A 23,237-nucleotide genomic window follows, 5' to 3' on the forward strand; every position below is an offset into this window, starting at 1 on the left:
ATTAAACTTGCATTTCAATTATGCCCAGTACACCAGGATGATTGGCACCTACTAGGATATAGATGGAAAGGACTATATTATTTTGACGTTGTACTTCCCTTTTGGGGTAGGTCCTCACCATTTATGTTCAATCATTCCGCAGACTTGCTACACTGGATTCTCCAGACATAGCATTTATTCAACATTGGCCCCAGATAAAATTGTGGGACCATCACAGGTGATTACATATTTAGGCATAGAAATCAATACCATCCAATTTGAGGCCCGGTTACCACAGGATAAGTTTCAAGCGTTTCCTTATTGGTGGGATTTTCATCCTCTCTTGATCGACCTCTCCACTACTGTCAATAGTCTTCACTATCACATGTCCATTACAAGACAATCAGTGGTGGTTAGAATTTTTACCCACTTGGGATGGCAGTGCTTTAATTCAAAATCATTTGAAAGCCTTAATATGTTTACTGATGCTTGACAGCGTGACCTGGAGGGGGTTTACAATGGGAAATGGTTTCTATACCTTTTAATAACTTCAAGTTACAGTGTTACCTTCCTTGAGTTACTTGCAGTTGTAATTGCTGTGACTACTTGGGGTGCACAATGGTTTGATACCAAAATTACATCTACACAGACAAAGAAGCCATAGTGCACATGTGGAGAACGGGCTCTTGTAAGTGTAAGAATATCATGAGGCTTTTGCGGTTGCCGTTTTTCTTTATTTCTAGCCATAACATAAATATTCTAATGCACAATATTTATGGGAAATCAAATACTTACGTTGATTTACTCTCCCGTTTACAGGTCAACCAATTCAAGAAGCCGTCTTTCGCCGTTAATCCTGGACCTCTTAGAGTAACCATGAATTATTTTCTCAATGCTGCGCTTTAACCAAATACCAGACTTACTTACCACGCTGGACTGAAATCTTATAGAATGTTTTGCAGTCAATTCTGTTTTCCGATGTTTTCTCTAGTTAAATTAAGACTCCAATTGTATGTCACCTTTATATCCGCTTGTGTTAAGTACTCTACGATCAAAGTGTACTTGTGTGATATACAATACCAAAGCTTAGTTTCCGGCTTCACAGAAAAAAATTCAGACATGGGTATACTGTACGTGTTGAGGGGAATTCGGTGAACAGAAAATACTATTACACAACAGAGGCCAAATAACTTGCAAAGGAGGTGGTGAATTTCATCATTTTTTACCGCATGTGTAACTAGGGACCACCTGGGACCAAATTGGGTAAGCCATATTTCGGTAACCGTTTGTCAAAAGTACATAATCCTATTCATTTTCTGGATCAGTGTTAAAAGACCTTATACGTTGAAGGCAACAGGTATACAACTTTCTAAAAAAATTTTAAACCCTGACATCTCCATCCTTTTTTAAAAACATATGATCCTATACATTATTTTGATCAGTGTTCCACATTACAGGCAACGGATAAACTAAATTTCCCCAATTATTTTTTTTATATGCACTGCTGGCATCAGCAAATCACCTTAAAGAATTTGTGAAAAAGTGGATTTTTTTACAGGGCTATTGATATATATAGAATAGGTAAGTTATTAGCTGTCATTTTAAAAAAAAAGATGAAAAAGAGTTTTTTTCTGTTTTTTTTTTGTATTTTTTGTAATTGAATAACCATTTGCCTTTATGTGCAAACTGTTTTTATAAAAGAAAAGAACATCAAGATGGTGAATAAAACGGACTTATCAGTAAATACCAAGTGCAACTGTTTTGGGCAATTATATACAGGAAACTTAAACCTAGAACGGACCAAGAAAAATAATTGGACTTAAGGAATGTCTAGTTAAACAGAGCTTTCTGTAAGTCGAAATTAGTGTAAAATGAGATTATAGTTTGAGTTAAAGCAATTTTTTAAGGGGAAGGGCAACAGTTACCAATAAAAGGTAAATCTCAGCTATGAAAAATTAACCCTTGGTGTTGAAAAAGGTCCCATGCATGTCCCTTGTAACTTGAATTTTTCTTCACAGGAAACATTACATGTGACTGTCCAGGGGAATTTGATAACGAACATTTAGCGTTGATTAGCGTTGAAAGTTCGAACATTTAACGCTATAATGTTAATATAATTTTTGTAGTATTGATACTAACGCCAAGACAATAAAAAAATGGAGAATAATATTTGGTGCGGTGGACATATTAAATAATATTAATGCTTTTAGCGTTAATTTAGCGCTATTAACGTTTTTGGCCAACATTAGTGCTATTTTGCAATGATAATTAACGCTATAGTGTTTTCTCATGTTAACGCTATAACGTTAAAGTGAGCTTTATTTAGATTTCTTAGATTTTTTAAAAAATAAAGGGTGAACTTAAATTTTTTAAAAATGGCAGTGAAATTGCGGTGGTGAGTGCAGCAAAACGAAATATCATAGGTTTGGACATGGATTGGTAATGCCTGTCAGTATTTATTTATTGGAAGTAAAGAACTCATTCACATACTTTATATTTAATTTTTAATTTTATGTAGATAGTCTAGCCTTTAAAAACAATTTCTATTTCTTAGTGCACATCTTTGTTTCTAGGCTACTCTGGAGTTTGCATCCATGCTGGGTTCATTTCTTGGGCTTTTTTCTTTCTTCTTCTGCCTGACTAGTCTAAGGTGGACTTTGGATTTTCACTATTATTCACGTAAAAATAACAAACTCATTAGATTACCCACACCACTCTATAACCCGCACCTGGGTTAGAAACAGACAGTAAAAATCAATATATAACACGCAGAGGGTATACTGTTAAATACAGTAGAACAAAATAAAGCATTGTTTAAGCTTCTCATGATTCCATTTTGATAACTTTAGAACAAAATACAAGAGATACAGGAGATAAAATATTAATAATCACCCCTTAGTATGTTATCATTATTTCCAATGACGATTGTAATAGTTAAAACATGGTTCAATATTTTTGCCTTCTCTCGTACTTTAATAATTTTTTGTTTTACTGTAGAGAAGGAAAATAAAACAAGTTCTTGCACATCGGATGGATGCGCACATTGGATGGATACTAGTTCACAAATATCGCAGAAAAACAATGACGTGTCAGATATTAATTTAATTTTGGAATGCAAGGTATGGAGCAAAATATTTTTTGTAGTTGCCAGGTATGGAAAATGTTAATGTAAATATATAAAGAACTGAATAAGTCCTTAAACTTTTTTCGTAATTTTTGCACACTAAAAGCTATGAAATACTGTAAATAACAGCTGGTACTTATTTGAAGAGGGTTCATATATATTTATTTAATTATTTCAGTAAAAATAGACAATCTTTGGGCCTCTCAAGTAGTTTTAATGAAATGGAAGTGTACTTTTTCAGCTTTTTTTGTTCTTGAAAATTCCGAAAGAGTTGAAAAAAGGTAATCAGGAATTTTTTTACCAGTAAATAATGCACTGTTTGTTTTTTTATTTTGTTCACCTTATGTGACTGGCAATGTTTTTTAATTTACAAAAAAACTGTTCTCTCTTTAAATTAAATGTTATTGTGTGCTGTTGTTCATATTTAATTTAAATTCGATGTATTCATACTAATGGGACAATGTAGCAAAAACGCGGGAATAAATTTAAAATTTTAATACCAAACTAATTCACTGCTTTGCGAATAAAGCGCCTGCTGACTATATATTAACTTTAAACGTTTTTATTTAGTATGATTTAACAAATTTTTAACCATGTAAATGATACAGACTGAAACAGAAAAATAAACAATAAGAAAAATTATTAGCAACAAAAGGGGTGAAGCACTTGCCATTTTTGCAATTTTTAAAGATAATCTAAAAAATAAAAACTGACCAGTTGTTAATACATTTCGTCAATTTTTCAATTCAGTATATTTTTACATAACTTTCATTACTTCTTTTTTGTGTGCTATTTGATCAAATGCTTCCTGAGGAATCGGAATATTTGCATAAAAAGCCTAATGGATCACAATTTTGGTGTTCCTTCTTATAGAGTGCTCTTTTAAACAACACAAAAATTACTGATGATGGCAAAGATCTATGGTGTTCATTGGAAAGTTTACCTGGATTATACGCAGTTTGTCATGAAACATTGGTTTTGTTTGCAAATCGATACCATGACTGGGAAGAAAAAAATGAAGTATCTGATTATAATAAATTACATGGACTTAACGACGGCCTAAAAACATTGAAGGAATTGCGTCGAATTGTATTGGATTTCGGACTGGTGGGTATAATGGTTTTATTTCATTTTTATTTATTTTGTAAAATATCAAGGATTTGTAAAGTAAATTTGTTTCACAGCTATGACAGATCTGCACATCCATAAATAGATACACTTTTCCCAGTATTTCAATCTCACTACAGGAAGCAGTACCAAAGAAGACCAAGATATATAACTGACTAAGTTGTGAGAAATTGAAGAGCTGTGAATGCAAACTATATCTAAACAACTTAATCTTTTGCTTTTTAGGGTGACAGCAAATCACTTCTTAAAGAAGTTAGTAAGCTTTTAAACGATGAATCATTGATCAATGTCAGACCTGGCTACTCACCGAATCGATACGTATCAAGTGCTGTTAAAGTGTGGGATCCTCTAGTTACTGAAAAAATGCTTAAAGATAAATTACTCAATGAAGCGTTGATCAAAAAGTATTTTGAACTTATCCTTCCTGATATTGTCATAAATGGAACTATATTAAGTGACACGCTTTTACGTCAAAAACCACGCCCCTATACATCAGTTAGGCTACCGTTATTAAATGATAGAATGAATATATTCTGGAAACAGTCAACTGACCAATCCTTGGTTTTGCCACCTATTAATTTGTCCAAAAATCATTGTCCAAAAACAGATAGTTTTAAGGAAGAAATTGCAGAACTTGGTACTTTTACGAAAGAATTGCCACAAGAAACAGGAACTTCCAAGTCAGTCCAATTAAATCTACTAGAAGGTGATACAATGAACATATTATGCAAACAATCAGCTAAACAATCTTTGGTTTTACCACCAATTGATTTGTCAAAAAATCAGTATCCAAAAACAGATGGTTTTAAGGAAGAAATTGCAGAACTTGGTACTTTTAAGAAAGAATTGCCACAAGAAACTCTTCAGTCATTCCAAACCAGCGATACAGCAGAAATCTTAGAACATAATATAAACAAAGAAGTCTTTAATATTGAAACAGATTCTCAAATTTCTTCCTATACATTTTTAAATCTAAGGCAAAAAATCGATATCCTTTTGACGGAAGTTATTGATCAGTTAAAACTTGGAATTGATGTAATCATGGAGAAAAAAGATCCTTCCTCAACAAAGAACTTTAGCAAATATAATAGATTATCAAAATCAATTTCCAAGCCAGAAAGATTGGGTTTCAATAAACATTTTTTCAATCAGAAGAACTATACCAAGAGAAATTTAAGTTCTAAAATTCTGAAAGACTTTCCAAAAACAGAAATAAAAAATGTAGCATTGCCAGCTTCTAGACACCCAGCACCCAAATTTGTTTATCAACCTAAAAGACTAGTTTCTTATGCTAGTCTGTCCAACAATGGATTAAGTGTTCATAAAACAAAAGATAAATATATTTCTAGAGAAAGGAACATCCAAATTGAAGGACATACTGTTTCCTCAAAAACATCCGGTGAACTCTTTTCACAAAATACAAATATTTTAGACGTTTCTGCAGGAGTATCACGAGTTCTGGCACCTGAAAGGTACCAAAATAAGCATAGCGTTTATTATGACCACAAAGTTGAAGATCCTATATTGGATTCTGCTAAAAGTAGTGCAACAGACTTAGATGTTATGTATGTTAATCCAGAGTTGTATAAAATTTATGACAACTGTAACGGGTTTAATACCAAAGTTAGTTCCACACACACAATAGAATTACACGACACCTACAATGACCAAGATGACATGGTACACGCTCCACAACAACCTTCCCACAATCCTGGAAATGTAGTAATGGATGATGATTACATTAGTATGCAGGACAAAGGTATAATTTATGTGCAAGTTTTTAAATTTTGTGTCAATTATTTCATTATCTGTGTAAAGAGGAAAATAAACAGCATGTTACCTCGTCTATCTTAGTTTAGTTTGCCGTGGCTTGTTTTCGTTTATTGTAATTCATTGTTTGTTTGTTTGTTTGTTTGTTTGTGTGTTTGTTATTTATGGTTCATTGTTAGTTTCTTTGTTTCTTTGTTGGTAGTTCATTGTTTTTTTTTGTATGTAGCGCATTATTTGTTTGTTTGTTTGTTTGTTTGTTGGTAGTTTATTGTTTTTAATTATTGTTGTTGTTGTTGTTTTTATTTTTGCTGCTGCTGCTGTTATTGTTGTTTTTGTTGACGTAACTATGATTGTTTAACATTGCTAATTTATTCTCATTGTTGATTTTTACACCGTAGACGATGCGCATCAACAAATATACCCACCTCATCTAGATGAGATCTACAACAGAATGCTCTTTAATACTACCCTATCACGTGATCTCTTGTCACTGGTTGTTTCCGATGTATTATCCAGACATGATTCAGGAAAATGTTTTCAACAAGACCTGAATAACGTTATTACAGAATTAAAATTCATCTTAAATGGTGAGTGGTATCTGTTGTGCATCAGTTGTAGTGTCGCTTTGTTGTACACAACGTGTTTTCATTACAGCTGGTGACTGTTGCGACTGTTGTGCAACAGTTGCTTAATTATTAAAGTTATTAAAGTTACATTCAATTACATATGTACAACGTTACAGACACCACTTATTTCTATGCATATGAAGTCACTGGTTTTATACAGACTATATTTCTGGCTGAACTTAGAATTATTTACATTAAATATCACATGGCCCTATTTTTGTGCATATATCTTTTCGTTCCTAAATTTATACACAGAATATTTCACTTTAAGCGAGCTCTTTAGTTTGGCCAACTAATTTACATCTCTTCAGGGTTTTATTCTCCAGCTTACCACAATATCCTTTTCACATGTAGGTTTTTCCGAGGTGAAATCTTACGATCCAGAACAGAAAAAAAGCAACCAGAACGAAGACGAGGCTGCTAAATGCAAGTCAACAATCGACGAAGGTCTGTTTCACATTGAAGAAAATTCACCGGTGCAGTATAACAATGTTGGTGAGGAGCAAAACACATCAAAACGTTCTTTACCTCCAGAAAAGCCATTCAAAACTTTAAAAAATGAACAGGACACTCATATCCATGAGAAAGATCCTGTTGATAAAGTGGAGAGGTCTGCTTTTTCCAAGACGTCTTGCAATGTATCTAGTAACCAGAATGATGCAGCGAAGGTTTCACGTACTGAATCTGGATCAGGAACCCCTTTTATTGACACAGACCAGCCGCTCACACAAAAACCTTTTGATCAGGAGGCCAATCTTGCTGCCAAGCTGTCAAATTTTCAAGAAAGTGACATGCATGATATGCGAGAAGCAATTCCTTCTGATACACTGTTTCAGAATGTTAAACATATGGAAGTGAAGGCGAAGAAAACAAGAGAAGATGATACAACTAGCTTTCAACATAATACACAGCACGATTTTGAAGAGAGTGGGGAATCTGATAAAAAGGTTTACGCGAGAGATACAACTTCCAAACTTCCTTACGAAAAACATCACAGTCAACTTCTTCATACATTTGATAAACGTGAAACTGAAGCACATGTCAGGGAGATAGTGAGTAGAAATAAAAAGGTAGTAAGTATTGGTAGCAAGGCTGTTTTTGAAAATGGAAAACAGAAAGCAATGACAAGACGGGTTGCCGCAAAGTTAGTTACGAGTAAATCTAAAAAGTCTCCACCCTTTCATGCAGGTATTGTGAAGGAAGAGAAGCCACTGGTGTTGCAACAGAATGTGGTGAAAAGACATCAGCAAAAACAAAACGTTTCTTCCAACAAAATTAGGAATGCAAAAGGCAAACCCGTAAAGATAACTGCCACCAGAAGCGTGAACTTAAAATCCAAAAGAACTTCAAAAGTTACTTCTAATGATGCATCATCAATCCATTCACCGGTACACGAACACGAAGAAAGTATGTTCACAATTGCACCATCTTCGCCAGGGAGAGTCAGTATTGACTCCCACGTTGTGCAGAGATCACCAGAAATCTTTGTTGAAGAAGATATAACAGAGTTCGTACCTAAACAAACGAAATTTTTTAAAACATACACGACGGAGATTTGTGTTGTGAAGGAGACTATTTCAAAATATCCAACAAGCAACAAGGCAGAACAACGTCGTAGAAAAGCCGAAGCTCGTCGTGCCGAAGTTGAGCGGAAACGCAAGGAAAAAGAACTGCAAAGGTTGCAAGCTATCGAAGAACAGAAGCGACAAGAAAAACTTCAACGAGAATTTGAAGAAGAAGAAAAAAGAAAAAGAGAAGAACGTTTAGCTGAGATGTTATTAAAAGAAGAAAAAAGAAAAGCTGAAGAATTGAGAAAATTACAAGCAGAAAAAGAAGCCGAAAAGCAAAGGCATAAACGACTTGCTGAAGAGGAGGCGGCCCGACAAAAAATCGAGAAGTTAATCGCTCAAAAACAGGCCGAGGTTGAGTTTAAACGAGAGCAAGAACGACTTGCTGCAGAAATCGAAGCTGATTTATTACGCAAAGAACAGGAATTCTTAGAAGGTCTGGATGAAGAATCTCGCGCCTTCTACGAACGAGAAAAAGCGCGCGACGAAGAAGAAAAAAGAATCCAGGAAGAAAAGCGAGGACGAGAAATGTCGTTGAAACGAAAAGAAGAGGAGGAGAAAAGACAACGGGAAATGGAAGAGTTAGAATTGCTTCATTTAAAAATGTTAAGAAAGCGCTTCTTCGCAGGCGGTGTAAGGCGGACAGATGATGTTTTGATTTTCAATCAGAAAGTAAACCGTTCATTTACTTACTCCTACAACGAACTTCTACCTATCATTTTACACACATCCGTCATGCCTGTTACTAGTAGCAACAAGATGTTACCAAGCCTGTCCGATCTGTTGACTTCGCTCGAAAATGAAGAGCAATGAATCTCTAAAGAATTTTATGTCAACTGTCGTCACCTGTATCCTTTTAATTTAATACACTCAGTTCTTTTTTTCGATATGGATTTCAAAATTTGTTCGCCAAATTAGTCCTCAAATGTCAAATTCTTATTGTCACTATCAAATCAGCTGATTTTGACAAGATATGTGTGTCAATATTTTTATTATTCAAAATCTTTATATTTTATTGTATTTTTTTAATATTTGTTTCACAAAATATTTTTAATTTATTTATTTTTTGTCATAGTAAAATCATGCAGTCAGGACTCACTTGAAAGACTTTGACGCTTTGGAAGTACAGGTTTAAACTTCGAAGACAAAACTGGGTTGCTTTGTTGAATTTATCGATCATTTGCTGTTTTTGTAGGCTGGCTTACAGCGTACACAATTTGTCAGTCACTTCTTACTGACTTTAGATAATCAAATTACTTGTAACCTTGAAAATATTTAACATAGCGTCTCTTCTTATATCCATAAACATAAAGTTGTAGACCTTAGAGAAACTTGATGTTGCGAAATATGTAGCCAGGTTGCCGAACTACAATGTTAATTTTTAGTTGGTGCGGGAAAAAGTGTTATTTTCTAATACTATTTATTTTATACTAAATTGTAAATATTTAATATATATTTTCTACTAATCATATAGAACTTATTTATGTTCAGTTATTTAGAAGAAATAATTTGAGTTTTGTTCATATTTACGATGGCCCCATATGGCTCACTTTAAAGGATAACTGTAATTTCGTCTACTGTATATGACATTGAATATGCATGAGATACACATATAAATTTTAACCTTTTTAACAACTGTAAGAAAATATAACAACAAAATATGACTTATATTTCTCAAATCGTCATTACTCTCTATGTTTCATTGATCAGTTTTAGATATACTGTAGTATACATTCTTGTACATAGCGATGCTTATTGCTTTTTAATTATTGCGATTCTTTTCTACTGTTGTTACTATAGAGTCGCATATTTAGCACAGTTAAAAAACTAGGCCTCAAATTGAGTCCAAAATTAAGCAGTCCTCTAGTAATAAACAAGATCCAAAAGGGGCAAATTAGGGTTGATATTGCCAGTGCTTAATTGGTAACACAAAGATACCAGTTACGCAATTTTACGGCTGAAAAAATACTTCCCTGTTAGCAACGTAAGGCCTGATAAGGTTACTTATATAAATACTTGTATGCTCTGTATGGAGCGTGAAGTCAATTAACCAAGATTCTTTAACATGTAATTATCAGAAACAGTATATGACCTGGGATCGAAGTTGATTGGTTTTGTAAGATCTGGTGTTTATCAGAATTCGCGAAAAAAATTTTGTAATTCGTCGACAAATTTTCTTTAGGCACTGCTGGATGTGAATTAAGTCCTCATGATCCTTAACTTCGACATCTACTTATGGCTTTTAGACGGTATGTCGTTATTTTACTCTTGCTGTAACTTTAATCAAATTCCTCGGAGTCTAAGGGTTAAAACAGAACCTGGGCTAAAGCCATTATTATTTTGAGTCTCTAGACAAAGAAAATGTTAGGAAAGTCATTAGGGAGTAAAATAATCTCGCATCACGATGTCTTATTTTGAAAGTTGCACCAACTTTTACCTAATTATTGCCATGGTTACCCATTGCTAGGCAAAAGTAACTTTTAGCCTGTTTCCGCTCCAAAGAAAATTGGGTCAGGAAGCGTAATTCACAAAATAAAAATTGACCAAGATTAGCCTTTACTTGGCAGAGTAAGACAAAACCAACTTTGAACAAAAAAATCAGAATCGCCCATCATTGCATATTCGGTACTTTAATTCACTAAGAACGAATAAGTACGAAAATAAAGCTGATTTCGTTCCTAACTTGCCAAGAGGTCACCTTAGAAAAAATGTCATTTTTAGGCTGCAGCGTTTATCAGGTTGTGTTAAGATAGAGATAAAGAAACATGTGCTCATATTTTATTATCTAATCTACAAAACAAACTTTACAAGGATAAGAACTAATAACAAAAAAATGTACGAAATTTGAAAGCAGTCTTGTTTCCCTCCTTCTCACAACTTAAAACCAAATGTTTGAAAATAGAGAAAAAATTAAAAAGAAAAGATCTTGTTTAAAAACAACCTGGAAACGAAGTTGTTTCTCACAGACAATCCCTACACATAATTTTACCAAACGTAAGTAAAATATAAAAGTGTGAATTATAAACATTAAAATTTATCCACCTTGTACCCAGTCCTTGTATTAATACTTAAAATCAATGTCAATTTAATCGTTAAAAGCGTGACTAGTTTCGTTGAAATATCGGTTAAAGCGTGACATGTATTGTTAAAGCGTGACATGTATCGTTAAAAGCGTGACATGTATCGTTAAAGCGTGACATGTATCGTTAAAATATCGTTAAAAGCGTGACATGTATCGTTAAAAGGCCGTCATGTACGTTACAAAGTTGAAATATCGTTAAAAACGTGATAAGTATTGTTGAAATATCGTTAAAAGCGCGTGTAAAACGTATCACTACATACAGGATAGAAATAATGCATCACTAAATACAGAGCGGATATAGTTAACATTACAACATTATATGGTAAACTTTAAAATCTAAAAGAAGGTGAAAAATTGATAAGAAATTTTTCACTTTACAACAAAAAATATCTCACATATATAGTGCTATTTTTGTGTCTGGTTAAATCTAACATATTCATTCATGTATTCATTAAAAATGTGGTAGAATCCAACGGCGCGAAATTTTTCTTTTGACTCTCATTTTCATTCAGGCACCTTGCAATATATCAGTACCAACCTACCACATAAATAATGTACTAACCATGATAGGCACCTGACAAAAATTATTAGCGTTTAAAATGAACTTTGTTTTGTTAATAATAGCCGGACTTCGGTCTTTCAAATGGAGCTTTTCGAGGAAGTTCGTTTTGTGATGAGTATCCATTGGGAACTCTTTCTTCGCCTAAAAGAAAAATCGGATGAAATACTTTTTAAAATTTTTCCTCAAAAATACAAAAGAAACGATAAACGGAAAAAGAAGAATATTTTATAACACCAAGAGTTACATCGAATTAGACGCCATCCATATGGAGATTAACTAACGTCAAGATCTCGTTATCTCCTTAGAAATGGGCCATTTCCCTAAGCAAATTATAAAAGATATTTTTCAGATGAACAAGGTAGCCCTGGGTGGGAATTAATTTCGCATATTTTTCCTAATGCACAAAAAAGCGGATCACGTGATGCTCTGCTCTTTAACAGTGACTCGTGTACCGGTAAAATAGTCACTTACTAGTTACAATAGGACGTAATGGTCTTCTAATGAGCAATGTTGCAGTGTCAGCACAATTTCGTATAGTATTTACTGCTTCTGCGTGAGACATCACTTCAGCGTTTTGTCCATTAATCTCCAAGATTTCGTCGCCCACCTGAAGAAAGAAGAATATGTATGTATGTATGAATAAATAGATCATTGAATCAATGTTGGCGAGAGGTAATTTAAAAATGATTAAAGTAGGTTCTCACATTTACTCTCCCATCTTCGTAAGCAGGTCCTCCTTCAGCTATTCTTAAAACAAAGAGAGGCATTCCTTCTCCTCCACGGATACTAAATCCAAACCCTCGCTCTCCTCTGTGTAAGGTTATAGACACAGTGTCTCCAGCACTTATTTTACGTCTTGCCGATTCTTGAATGTTTGCGCGATCGTCGCGTGTCATGGATCCACGAAAACCATTGTCGATTGACGAAACTGTTACGCGCTGGACAGTTGAGTTACCGGACGGTCGTTGAAATGCCGATAGTGGAGCTGATTTTGGCCGTGCTGGCTGACGGTTCTCTCGATCGCGAATATCACGCATTTTTGATTCCTCCAAATCCTGTTAATCAAAAAAGAGAAATTTACTTTCTGTCTAAATTGGTAGAAGAAAATAATGTATGTATCTCACAGCCACACGTAGCTTCACGTTTCCCCAGAAGCAAGCTTTAGACAAAAGTTTGTAGTCCAAATGTTCCGTACAAAAGGTGTAAGAGTAGAGTCACGTGCTTCTCAAGAGAAAGTTTTAGGCGATAGTTTACATTTACACAGGATGCTGATTCAAGCTTATCACAAGTAAACAGACCTCGTGACAAAAACAATTTTATAAAAACAACATGAACTCTTTACCTGACGTTGTCTTTGGTATTCCTCTCTCAAGTTATCAGTCTGTCTGTTATAGCTTTGAGTTGCAGGTACATAGTTTCTTGGTCCCGCAGGTCTTGGCGGTGCATCCACCACTTCATCGCTCTGACTGTTTGGTCGACTATTTTCACCAGGTCTGTCGATCAAAAGTTTTACTTGCAATCCTGAGTTTTTAACCATCGAAACGATCTCGCTATGGCTAATCCCACTGACATCATTGTCATTGACAGCCAATAATTTATCGTCTACAGATAACTCGCCACACCGATCAGCCGGACTTCCAGGTATAATCCGACCTGTAAAGGGAGTTCACACAAGTGGGATTTAACTCGCACAATAAAATATTACATGCAACCGAAATCTCAAAAGAACCTTTGTTCTACAATTATCTAAATTTTTGCCAAGACAAAGGAATGGATAGTTACATGAACAAAAAGCCAATTTGAAAAATCGTGCCCGCGTTAACATTGTGCCCGCGTTAACATCGTGCCCCCGTGTTAACATCGTGCCCGCGTTAACATCATACCCGCGTTAACATCATACCTGCGTTAACATCTTACCTATGACTGATCCGTTTGATGAGGGAGAAGACATGATGACGAAACCAAACCCTTCATTCGAGTTACGAGATAACAACACCTCTTTCGAATTAGTCTTCATAGGTTTAGGAGCAACAGGTGGTGGGCAGGATTTTGGTCTACCGCCAAGGTTGGATTCACTTTTACTTCGTAAGCCATTCGCTTGAAATTCTCGATATGGTTTCGTGTTACGAGGTCGTTGTTGATCTTCGATCCATTCAGCAACTTGTTTATCCGAGTGGACACTCTCGCTGTCAGATTTGCGACGATCGCGAATATGAGAAACTGCTGATGGGACAGACTCGCCAAGATCGTTAATTAAACGTACAGGTAGAGCATTCATTGAAGGACTTCTTCCATCACTAGTTTCAGTAACATTGTTGGGTAATGCAGAACCTAAATATAGACAAAAAAACATGATTTACACACTTGTTGCCACAGGGTGACCGGTCACTTATTTTCGAAGAAACTCCTGGAGTTTTCTGACCTATGTCCAAGAAAACTCGGTTCAAAACAACAAGAACAACAACAAAAACAAACAGAAATGTCAATAACAAAAATGAAAAACGTAGACAGTTCCCATAACCTTACGAACAAAAAAACCTTATGAACCAATTACCAAGATTTTTTTTGCAACTATGCAAGAGGTTTTTCTAGAAACATATTCCATTTCCAAAATCTAAGGAGATTCTAGGAGCAGTGGCCACCCTGCGTCTAGTATACTTTATCTTAGATTATCTACTCGATTTCTCAGAGGAGCTATAGCGCTGTAGATAGTCTGTATTTGTCATGATCAAAGCTGTACTCACTTGAGCTTTCTGTTTTTCTTCGTATTCTCAGAGTAACCTGTCCATTACCACCTGCGTCAATCATTAAGGAGATAACCTTCTTGTGGCTCGCATCTACAACATTAACACCGTCCACAGCTAAGATGATATCGCCATGACGTAACCGACCATCCTTCTCCGCAGCTCCGTTTGGTACGATAGTGTCCACAGACACCTAAAAAGATATTTTATTAAAAACACTCAAAGTAAAGAACTCCTTCAGGAGCACTATTTTTTAGGAAAGTTAAAGTGGCAACACATGACGTCATACGTCAAGTTTTACTGTTACAAATTATGTTACCATCAAGGTGAATAAAAACGTTTCGCATTTAAAGCACAAGATGCGAATTGGATTATGTTTTCACGCAATATAAAATAAACACATGAAAATATCACAAAGCAACAACGACGGTGAAGAGCAATACCTGCGTTCTTTCTTCTTGACCTCCTATTATTCTAAACCCAAAACCGCCATCTCCTCGCTTGAGCGTGATCACATGATCAGTGAAGCCCGCGCCTGAATTCGAACTTCCGTCTGTTTCTCTAAAAGTTGAAAACACATTTTCTTAAAAGAAAGTAGAAAGGTGCGTTTAAATTATCAGTCTTTAACACCACAACACGTGACTGGGTGATTGAAATCCTGAATAACAACGTTTAGACAGGAAAACTTAATAAAACTTTCATACAGTTATGGCAACATAAACGTTACCAAATTTTGCTTCTATACCTGGAATGTGACTGTACGGCTCTTTTCAATGATTTGTATCCATCTCCTGCGGAGGAGACCTGTGGATGATTGCGCTCTTCATATGTGGTGTTATTTACCGTGCTTGTTTCGCCATTGGTAGCAATTACACCCATACTGGTGCTGCTTCTTACTCCAGGAGCAGTAGGAAGCTGATCGTCAAAGCTGGGCATAGATTTTGGTCGTGATGGTTGTCTTTTACCTGCTAGAGGAGTGGGCATAGATTTTACTACAGTCAGCACACCAGATCGCTGCACTTGAAAATTGGTAGTTTGCCCCTTCGGACAAGCTTTTAAAGTTTCGACCACATCGACATGATCCAAGTTGTGAACAACTGAGTTGTTGATACGAATGATGACATCACCTTGAAGCAAACCTTGACACCGATGCCGATCAATGATTTCTTTGACACGTTGACCGTAAGGAGAGTCAGCTATAGTGAAACCAAACCCGTTTGGTCCACGGACCACTGGTACCACGGTGTATTGTGGTGGGCCGCTGCGAAATGCAACAGGTGTTGTCGCTAGATGTTAAAAAAACATTATAATTGTAGAAGTAACACTCTCGTTACCAGTCCTTTAAAGCTTAGAGTGAAATTAAAGGAACTGTATGTCAAAAGGAATGTTCAACAAAATAAAGAAAAAAGAAAACACCCACCACCAAGTCGTTCTGGATTTCTTTTGTAACCTTCACCATCCGACAAATAGCCACTTTTGTTATTCATCATGCCCCTGTTACCTCCATTCTCCTTTGGACCCAGACTGTTATTAGATGCTGATCGTCTGATGGAGTCCTGACCATTAGACATGCTTTGTGAACCCACTTTCTTCACATCGGGGTCTGATGGGTTAAACGGCAGAGGGTAACCCCGAACTAAATCCAATTCCACAACTTCTCCAACCTATGAAATGTTAAGAATTCAAACGTAGCTCAACAAAATAGACATTAATTTCTTTATAAATGTGTAACAAAAACGGTTAAAGAAACGTCACTTACCCTTGTGCCTTGTAAAAAGCGAATGATTTGAGCGTGAGACCAACTCAAAACGTTTCTTCCATTCAACCGCATGATGATATCACCCGTTCGTAATCGACCATCCACATCTGCAGCACCACCTCGGACAATATTGTTTACTTGCAGCACTTCTCCAGGTTGCTCTCCTCCAACGATTGTAAAACCAAATCCCTTGGCACCCTTCCTCATTGATACTCGAAAAGTTTCACCTTGAAGTTTCTTTGCATCTATTGTTAAGTTTTTTTTCGCAGTAAGTTCAGCATCTCTAAAAATGGAAACGATTTATTTTAAAGAATTTAGGGAATCACTCTATGCTGTAGAACTAAGCAGCCATTTCCAAACAATCCGATAACGTAAACAGAAAAACGTTGTATTGATTCATCTTGAGCAGGCTGTTCAGATATGTAAAGTAAAGTATAACAAATATAAGGCTACAATTTTTTTTATAAAGTCAAATTTGAAATTTGAAAATATTTAAGGACATTTTCATATTACTCCACAGAAATATTCGAGGAGATTTTAAAGTGACATTGATGTGATTTTAATGACATGAGTGAAGAACAAATCATGTATAGCGATTTTCTTGACTTAAGAAGGTTGTGAAATATCTACTTTTAGAGGAGATTTGAGAAGGTTGTGAAATATCTACTTTTAGAGGAGATTTGAGAAGGTTGTGAAATATCTACCTTTAGAGGAGATTTGAGAAGGTTGTGAAATATCTACTTTTAGAGGTGATTTGAGGAGGCGCCTAACCCTGAAATAATTAGTTTCCTCAACATCAAAAAGAGCAATTTACAAGTATAAACGTATATTGTATGGGGTTAATAATAAAAATATCTAGTAATATCTTCTATAGTAAAAGCATAACAAACCTTGGGTCGGGTTCAGAGCGATTAAATATTCTACTGTTCTTTCGTTTATGAGGAAATTCTGGCTTTTCATATTGTGTCCTTCTGTTTACATGGCTAAAACGTAAACACAATTACAATTCATTAAAAAAATATAGAAAAAAAATGTACGAGAAATAAATCAATAAACAACAACACCACCACAGAGCAGGAATTATCGTTCATAAAGTAAAATAACATACTCAATATAATAAGTTCCATATTTTGGATCATCAACCTTCTCCCAGCCAGGTGGCAATTCTAAACATACCGTTAAGAACGTTAACTCGCTCAACTTCAAATTAGCACATATGAACAAAGATGGTGTCAGAAATTCACTGAAAAATTTGAAAGTGGAACTGGAGTAAATAACTTGTAAACATTGTCATCCTAGAAAAACAATTTGGTTACTCAACTCTTCAGTTGAGAATGAAAATAGGGCAGTATTTGTCACCTACTTAATAGCCAATATAACGAGATTAAACATGAATGTACTATCATGAAAATATTTATTCAATTTACACAACATTGAAAAGCAATAAACTAACCGTCATCATCGTCTCCATTATTTCCATAAGAAGACGTAGGAAGTCGTGATGTAGACAGAGCTTTCTTTTTCTTCCTAGGATCTTCCCATTGAGTCCGTCCAGTGTTATGACTACAAATGGAGAAAAGTAACTTTTTACCCAAACAATGCTGCTTACATTAAATCAGTATTTACTCAGAATAACTTTTACAGTTGCTAATGGTACTTTTATCAATGAGGATCTTGTGCAGGGGACCTAGTGCAAAAATCATGCATGTGTAGCAACCACTCCACTAAACATCTATTCTTGTGCTGATTGCTTAGCAGAAAGGACGGTATCAAGGTTATGGCCCATGACCACAGTGAACACTCTACTATAAAGCTACCAGTCAGTTTGTACGTATTTGTGTTATGTAGATGTTGAAATAACAATTGTGTAGTAAATATACAACTTTCACTCTCACTGAACAATGACCGGTGCAGTACAGCATATAGGAAATAAATGCTAATTTACATTTGTCTAATAAAAATTTGAAATTTAACACTTACTCAACAAAATATGGCTCTCCTTCTCGTGTGTAAGCGATTTCCCAATTTTTTGGAAGCGATGTATCCTCTTTCTTTGCTTCAGGAAGAGGTTTCTTTGTTCTGTAAAAAAATAGATAATGCATGAATGAATTAAAAGAAGCAATCAAAGATATACAATAAAATTAATTCACAATCTACAATTAACTACTTTACCCTAATATCATAAAAAATAAATAAAAAATAAAGATATATTATGAAGTAATAAACATAAAAAGACCAATTCATCAACAGCTTTAAGAAAAAGCTTTCATTCACTAATGCAAGGACTCCAAGTTAAGAAAGGATAATGACTGGATTTGATGTAGCTTTGTCGAAGAGAAGCACCAAGTCTACTTCAAACTCCTCCTGTAAATCGTGGTGTCTTGAGTTTTAAAATGATTACATTTTTGATGAAACAAGGACTAGTATGATGAACTTGCATCAATTGAAAACCTCTCCTCCATCCTTGGTTTCAGTCCCTTTTAGCAAAAGAAATTTAAGTATAAAGCTTCTTGCCTTAGAACTATTTTATTGTTTATGGCATATCATAATAGTGAAAGTTTAGCAATTATTAAACAAAACAGGTTTTCAGACTTTAAGCTGTAACAGACATTTCTGTAAATAAGCAACAATCATCGTCTATTCTTTGTTGTTTACATAAACATTAAAAGAAAAACAAATCGCATACATGTGAAAACACGATGCAAAAATCATTAAACTTCATTAACGGTATTAATTACATCACTTATAGAGAGGCCTCATTTATTAATTAACCAAGCTTATTAGTATCCTTACCACTTTTTAATGACAATTAATTGGAAAACTAATTCATGGCACTCCTTATAAGACAACAAAAACGTTTTGTAAAAATGCTAAAAAGTAACAAGTAAATAGATGTTTGTTTATACATGTGCAAAGTACAAAAATTTGGCTTGATATCTTGTCGTGCTATATTAACTTAAGGAACTGAAACTTTAAACATATCGTTACATGTAAACATATAGCTTATTCATGTGATCATTTCAAATTGCAAATGCTTTGCCTTAATTGGAACTTTGATTATGACAGGCGAATGTAACAGGTTTTATAGTAAGATAAGGTGAAAACCCTATTCCATTGCAGGTTTGTAAAATAAAAACACTCGCTAAACAACAACACCAAACAACTATACTTTAAAATTAAAAGTTTCAAGTTTATTAACAAGCTAACTTAACAGGTTACAACATGGTAACAACCTACCTCAGGGATAAAGCACTGTTTTGCATCATTTGAGTAAATAAACCATCTTTACTGTCGTAACTCATCGTTATCATCACAACAAATTTTTAATTCTCAGTGTCTGTACACAAACTGTACACACAATAAGTATTTTAATAATCAAACGAAACAAACATTTAAAATGGAAGGTCAACAACTAAATTTGAAAAAAAACAAATAAAAGACACATTCTAACTTATTTATAAACTTTAAAACCTATCTAAAAAAATAAATACTTTATATTTTTCTTGGATTTAAAGTTGAACTTCCCTGGTATCAACAACCACATAAAAGTACTATCATTTTTTCTATTTACTTCACATATAGAAACAAAAGAAAAGCTCAAATATTTGAACTTTTAGCAAACCCAGATTTTGTTTTATATTAAAAAAGAGAATATCCTAAGGGTTTTAAATAATAACAATAAATAGACTTTTTTTGCTTTAAAAATAGTTAAAAAGTGAATACACCTTATTAACAATTTGTGTGTATTTAAAAAGATATTTTTGTTCTCTATAGAAAAAACATGAGGAAATAAAATAGTTGTCTGCTATCACAATAGATGTTTTTATTGACATAGATAGAGCCCATAGATGTTCACAACAATACGTTTCATAAATTTTATTGAAGAAAACTTTAAAGAAAGCACAGAATAGTTAATACAGGTCTCTTCCTACCTATTACATTAAAAAATGATTACACATCCTGAAAATTGCCAATTAAGCTGAGAAAAGCCATTGATTGTTGACACAGATTTCCATATTGAAACTCCTTATTCTTAAGAATTTCCTGTAAATATTCATCATCCACGTTGTTAAACTGAGAAGATTGTAACTCATGCTAATAAACTATATATATTTTAATACTTTCATCCACTACAAAACTGAACAGAAATAAACAATGCCTCTTTCATTTAAAAATTTCGTAACAAAAAGGTTCTTGGAAAAAGAGAAGCATGTGAATATAATGTGAATAAAATATGAATGTGAATATAAATGGCTTCTGTGACACAACTTTATATTTTTGTGAACATGGAACAAATTTTTTTCAATCTGTTTGAGCATTAAAGTTACAGTAAAGATAAAGTAAATTGAAAAAAAAAAGGCGAGGCATGTAGCATGAATAAATAACAGATAAAGTGTAAGTTGAAAATTTGGTAACAAACACTCATGTATACTGCTAAATATTTGTTTTGAAAAATATATTTGAGAATTAAAAGAATGACCACAATAATAATAAATAAATTCTTAATGCTATTTCACATTATAAAATGGAAAGGTACCTCAAAATACGCAAGGACCTCAAACAGCAAAAAGAATGAAGGGTAAAGAAAAAACTTAATATCTTACTTTGGTCTTCTAAGAGTTCCCGTTCCTGGTGTCATTGGTTGTTTTGGTGGCTTTGGCGTACCATAATAATTCGATTCGTAAAATCCGCTCTCCAGAAGTTTTCCAGACTTTTCCAGCTCTAGGTATTGGTTGACTGTCAAAAACTCATAATCAACACCTGGTACCTCTCCTTCACGTGGCTTCCTAGTTGTGCCTATAATCAAAAATCAATTTTTTATGGTCCTTACCTGTTGTATGATTACAAAAGACAGGAAATAAAAGCATTAAAAGATGTTTAAATGCTTACAATGTAAACTATTAATGGTAGTTTCACTTTTAACAAAATTTTCTTCAAAATAGAAACTAAAAGTACAAAAATCATTAAACCATAACGAAGCACTTACATGGTACTGTTCTCATGTAAAGGTTATCGCGGATTGTTTGTTGCAGCTCATGATCTACAGAGGCTCGTTGAAATCTTGTGCCAAGATATTTACGAAGATCTCTGGTAATTCCAAGGCCTATTGAATTGGTAGTAAATTTTCTTTTACTTTGAAAATAATAACAACTATGTAGAATAAAAATATCTTTAAGCTTCTCAGTACAGAAAATGACATGTATATACCACAAAACAAATAAATGCATTTTTAAATTTATAACACTCGCTGATTTAACCTAATAGCACTTCAACATTGTTAAAGAACATCGTATAAGCTTTCTGCAATAAGGTATGCATTGTTTGATCTGTCTGACAGTTTTGAAAATATAATTTTTTGATTGTGTTCGACAGAATGGATACAGCATTATTTAATCTTCTTTTAAAGGTTACTCATAAGAATTCTTGTGAGTAAATTAGCAGGTAAAGGAACATACTATTTTAAACATGTTATGAGAATCCACACTTCCCCCTTCCACTGAATAGTGTTAGACCAGATACAATACTTATACAACAAAAGTAAATACACTTTTTGGGCATTAAAAATAAACTTTAATGGCTGCTGGTTTAACATACTTGTGTGAATTTTTACATGTCTTGAAAAGCTTAACAAATTTTTATTACCAACAAGAGTCAAACTTAAGTCAGATTTCAAGGCGTGATTTGATTAGTTTTGAATCTACACAAATTGATTTATGCCTTTTTTAATCGTGTTTAATATTTATAAATAATGAATGAAAGGAATACATAGGTGTTTTAATAAAATAGCCACCCTTGCCTCAAGATTAATTTAAAAAATCAGAGAAGCATCCACATCTGAACCCAACTGGAGATGTTGATCCCTATAATCCAGCTGATGAAAGGACGAAAATTTTAAGTTAGTACAATTCTTTACTATACAAACAAAAACCTTTCATATCAAAATTTTAGGAATTCTTTTTTTATCAATGAAATGTAATATCCCCATATAATCAATGATTGTTAAGTATATATACATATATATATAATATATTTATTACATTAATATTACAAAAACAGCTATATAATATCAGAAAAAATCGTTAATTTACAATAGTATTAGCAACTTTATAGAATACCAAATAGCTTTTCTTCACATGTCAATATTCTGTTGAACGTACATAAAAAAATGCCATGAAATTTACCTGGAAATACTGAAGTGATGTTAAGTAAGTTGCCACTATCTTTAATCAACTGAATTCCATCAGTTTGTGTATACCCAGCCACATGCGTGCTATTTATCTCAAGGATTATTTCTCCTGGTGTTAAACTCCCAGATCGGTAGATGACTTTATCTATAATAAGAAAGAATATTTTGAATAAAACAACAACATGGAGAAATAAAAAGAGACTAGCCTATAAGCCTCTAGACTTTAAAATTGACAATAAAATTCCGTAACTATGAAATTTCAAACTGACAGTCTATTTGACACATGTAGGAAAATAATGATTTTAAATGATTATAAGTCTGATAAAAAAACAAAACAAATATCCAATGGCTTTTACTGACAATACATGTGATTAACATTTAAAATCAGACAATGTGACATTTTACTTGCAAAATTTTGGCATCCAGAAGTTGTAAAAGTTCTAGAAATATTCTCAAATGATAACTACCTGTCAAAACATCTCCAATTACAACAAATTGTCCATATTCTGATCCACCTTCAATACATAAGTTGAAGCTTCCATTCTGACCACGTTGGACAACAGCACGATTTACAACAGAACTCCAGTGCTTTTGATTATAACTCATAGTTTAACATTTCATGTTAAGATATTATTGCTAAAAACCAACAACAACATCAGAACTACTAAGTTAAGAGGTTATGAAGCTTTTTGAAAACCACAGTCAAAA

At 33.9% G+C, this 23,237-nt stretch overlaps 2 protein-coding genes across 2 annotated transcripts; one reads left to right on the top strand and one right to left on the bottom strand.

The window, feature by feature from the left end:
* The first annotated feature begins 2,864 nt into the window (after window positions 1-2,864).
* On the top strand, window positions 2,865-9,854 carry LOC130625933 (reticulocyte-binding protein homolog 2a-like). The gene is made up of 5 exons (XM_057441059.1): window positions 2,865-3,098; window positions 3,977-4,210; window positions 4,457-5,990; window positions 6,400-6,588; window positions 6,982-9,854. Exons 1-5 carry the CDS (start codon window positions 2,880-2,882, stop codon window positions 9,006-9,008), a joined length of 4,203 nt encoding a protein of 1,400 aa, XP_057297042.1. The 5' UTR covers window positions 2,865-2,879; the 3' UTR covers window positions 9,009-9,854.
* Window positions 9,855-10,966: 1,112 nt separating this feature from the next.
* LOC130625021 (membrane-associated guanylate kinase, WW and PDZ domain-containing protein 1-like) lies at window positions 10,967-23,191 on the bottom strand. Its single transcript, XM_057440105.1, has 18 exons — window positions 22,997-23,191; window positions 22,525-22,674; window positions 21,330-21,446; window positions 20,947-21,139; window positions 18,323-18,421; window positions 17,796-17,905; window positions 17,451-17,508; window positions 17,233-17,325; window positions 16,343-16,625; window positions 16,004-16,247; window positions 15,329-15,869; window positions 15,027-15,144; window positions 14,584-14,776; window positions 13,757-14,170; window positions 13,182-13,492; window positions 12,544-12,894; window positions 12,311-12,446; window positions 10,967-11,980 (listed from the first exon to the last, which is right to left on the bottom strand). Exons 1-18 carry the CDS (start codon window positions 23,133-23,135, stop codon window positions 11,892-11,894), a joined length of 3,639 nt encoding a protein of 1,212 aa, XP_057296088.1. The 5' UTR covers window positions 23,136-23,191; the 3' UTR covers window positions 10,967-11,891.
* Window positions 23,192-23,237: the final 46 nt, after the last annotated feature.

This window comes from Hydractinia symbiolongicarpus, chromosome 14, assembly GCF_029227915.1.
Source record: "Hydractinia symbiolongicarpus strain clone_291-10 chromosome 14, HSymV2.1, whole genome shotgun sequence".
NCBI lineage: Eukaryota > Metazoa > Cnidaria > Hydrozoa > Anthoathecata > Hydractiniidae > Hydractinia > Hydractinia symbiolongicarpus.

Coding starts and splice junctions, on each gene's coding strand:
- LOC130625933 (XM_057441059.1), top strand. CDS start 2,880: ATGTTATCATTATTTCCAATGACGATTGTAATAGTTAAAACATGGTTC. Junction 4,211..4,456: donor TTGTATTGGATTTCGGACTG/GTGGGTATAATG, acceptor TTTGCTTTTTAG/GGTGACAGCAAATCACTTCT. Junction 5,991..6,399: donor CATTAGTATGCAGGACAAAG/GTATAATTTATG, acceptor TTTACACCGTAG/ACGATGCGCATCAACAAATA.
- LOC130625021 (XM_057440105.1), bottom strand. CDS start 23,135: ATGAGTTATAATCAAAAGCACTGGAGTTCTGTTGTAAATCGTGCTGTT. Junction 15,145..15,328: donor GCCGTACAGTCACATTCCAG/GTATAGAAGCAA, acceptor TTCAACTTTTAG/AGAAACAGACGGAAGTTCGA. Junction 14,171..14,583: donor AAGAAAAACAGAAAGCTCAA/GTGAGTACAGCT, acceptor GTCTATATTTAG/GTTCTGCATTACCCAACAAT.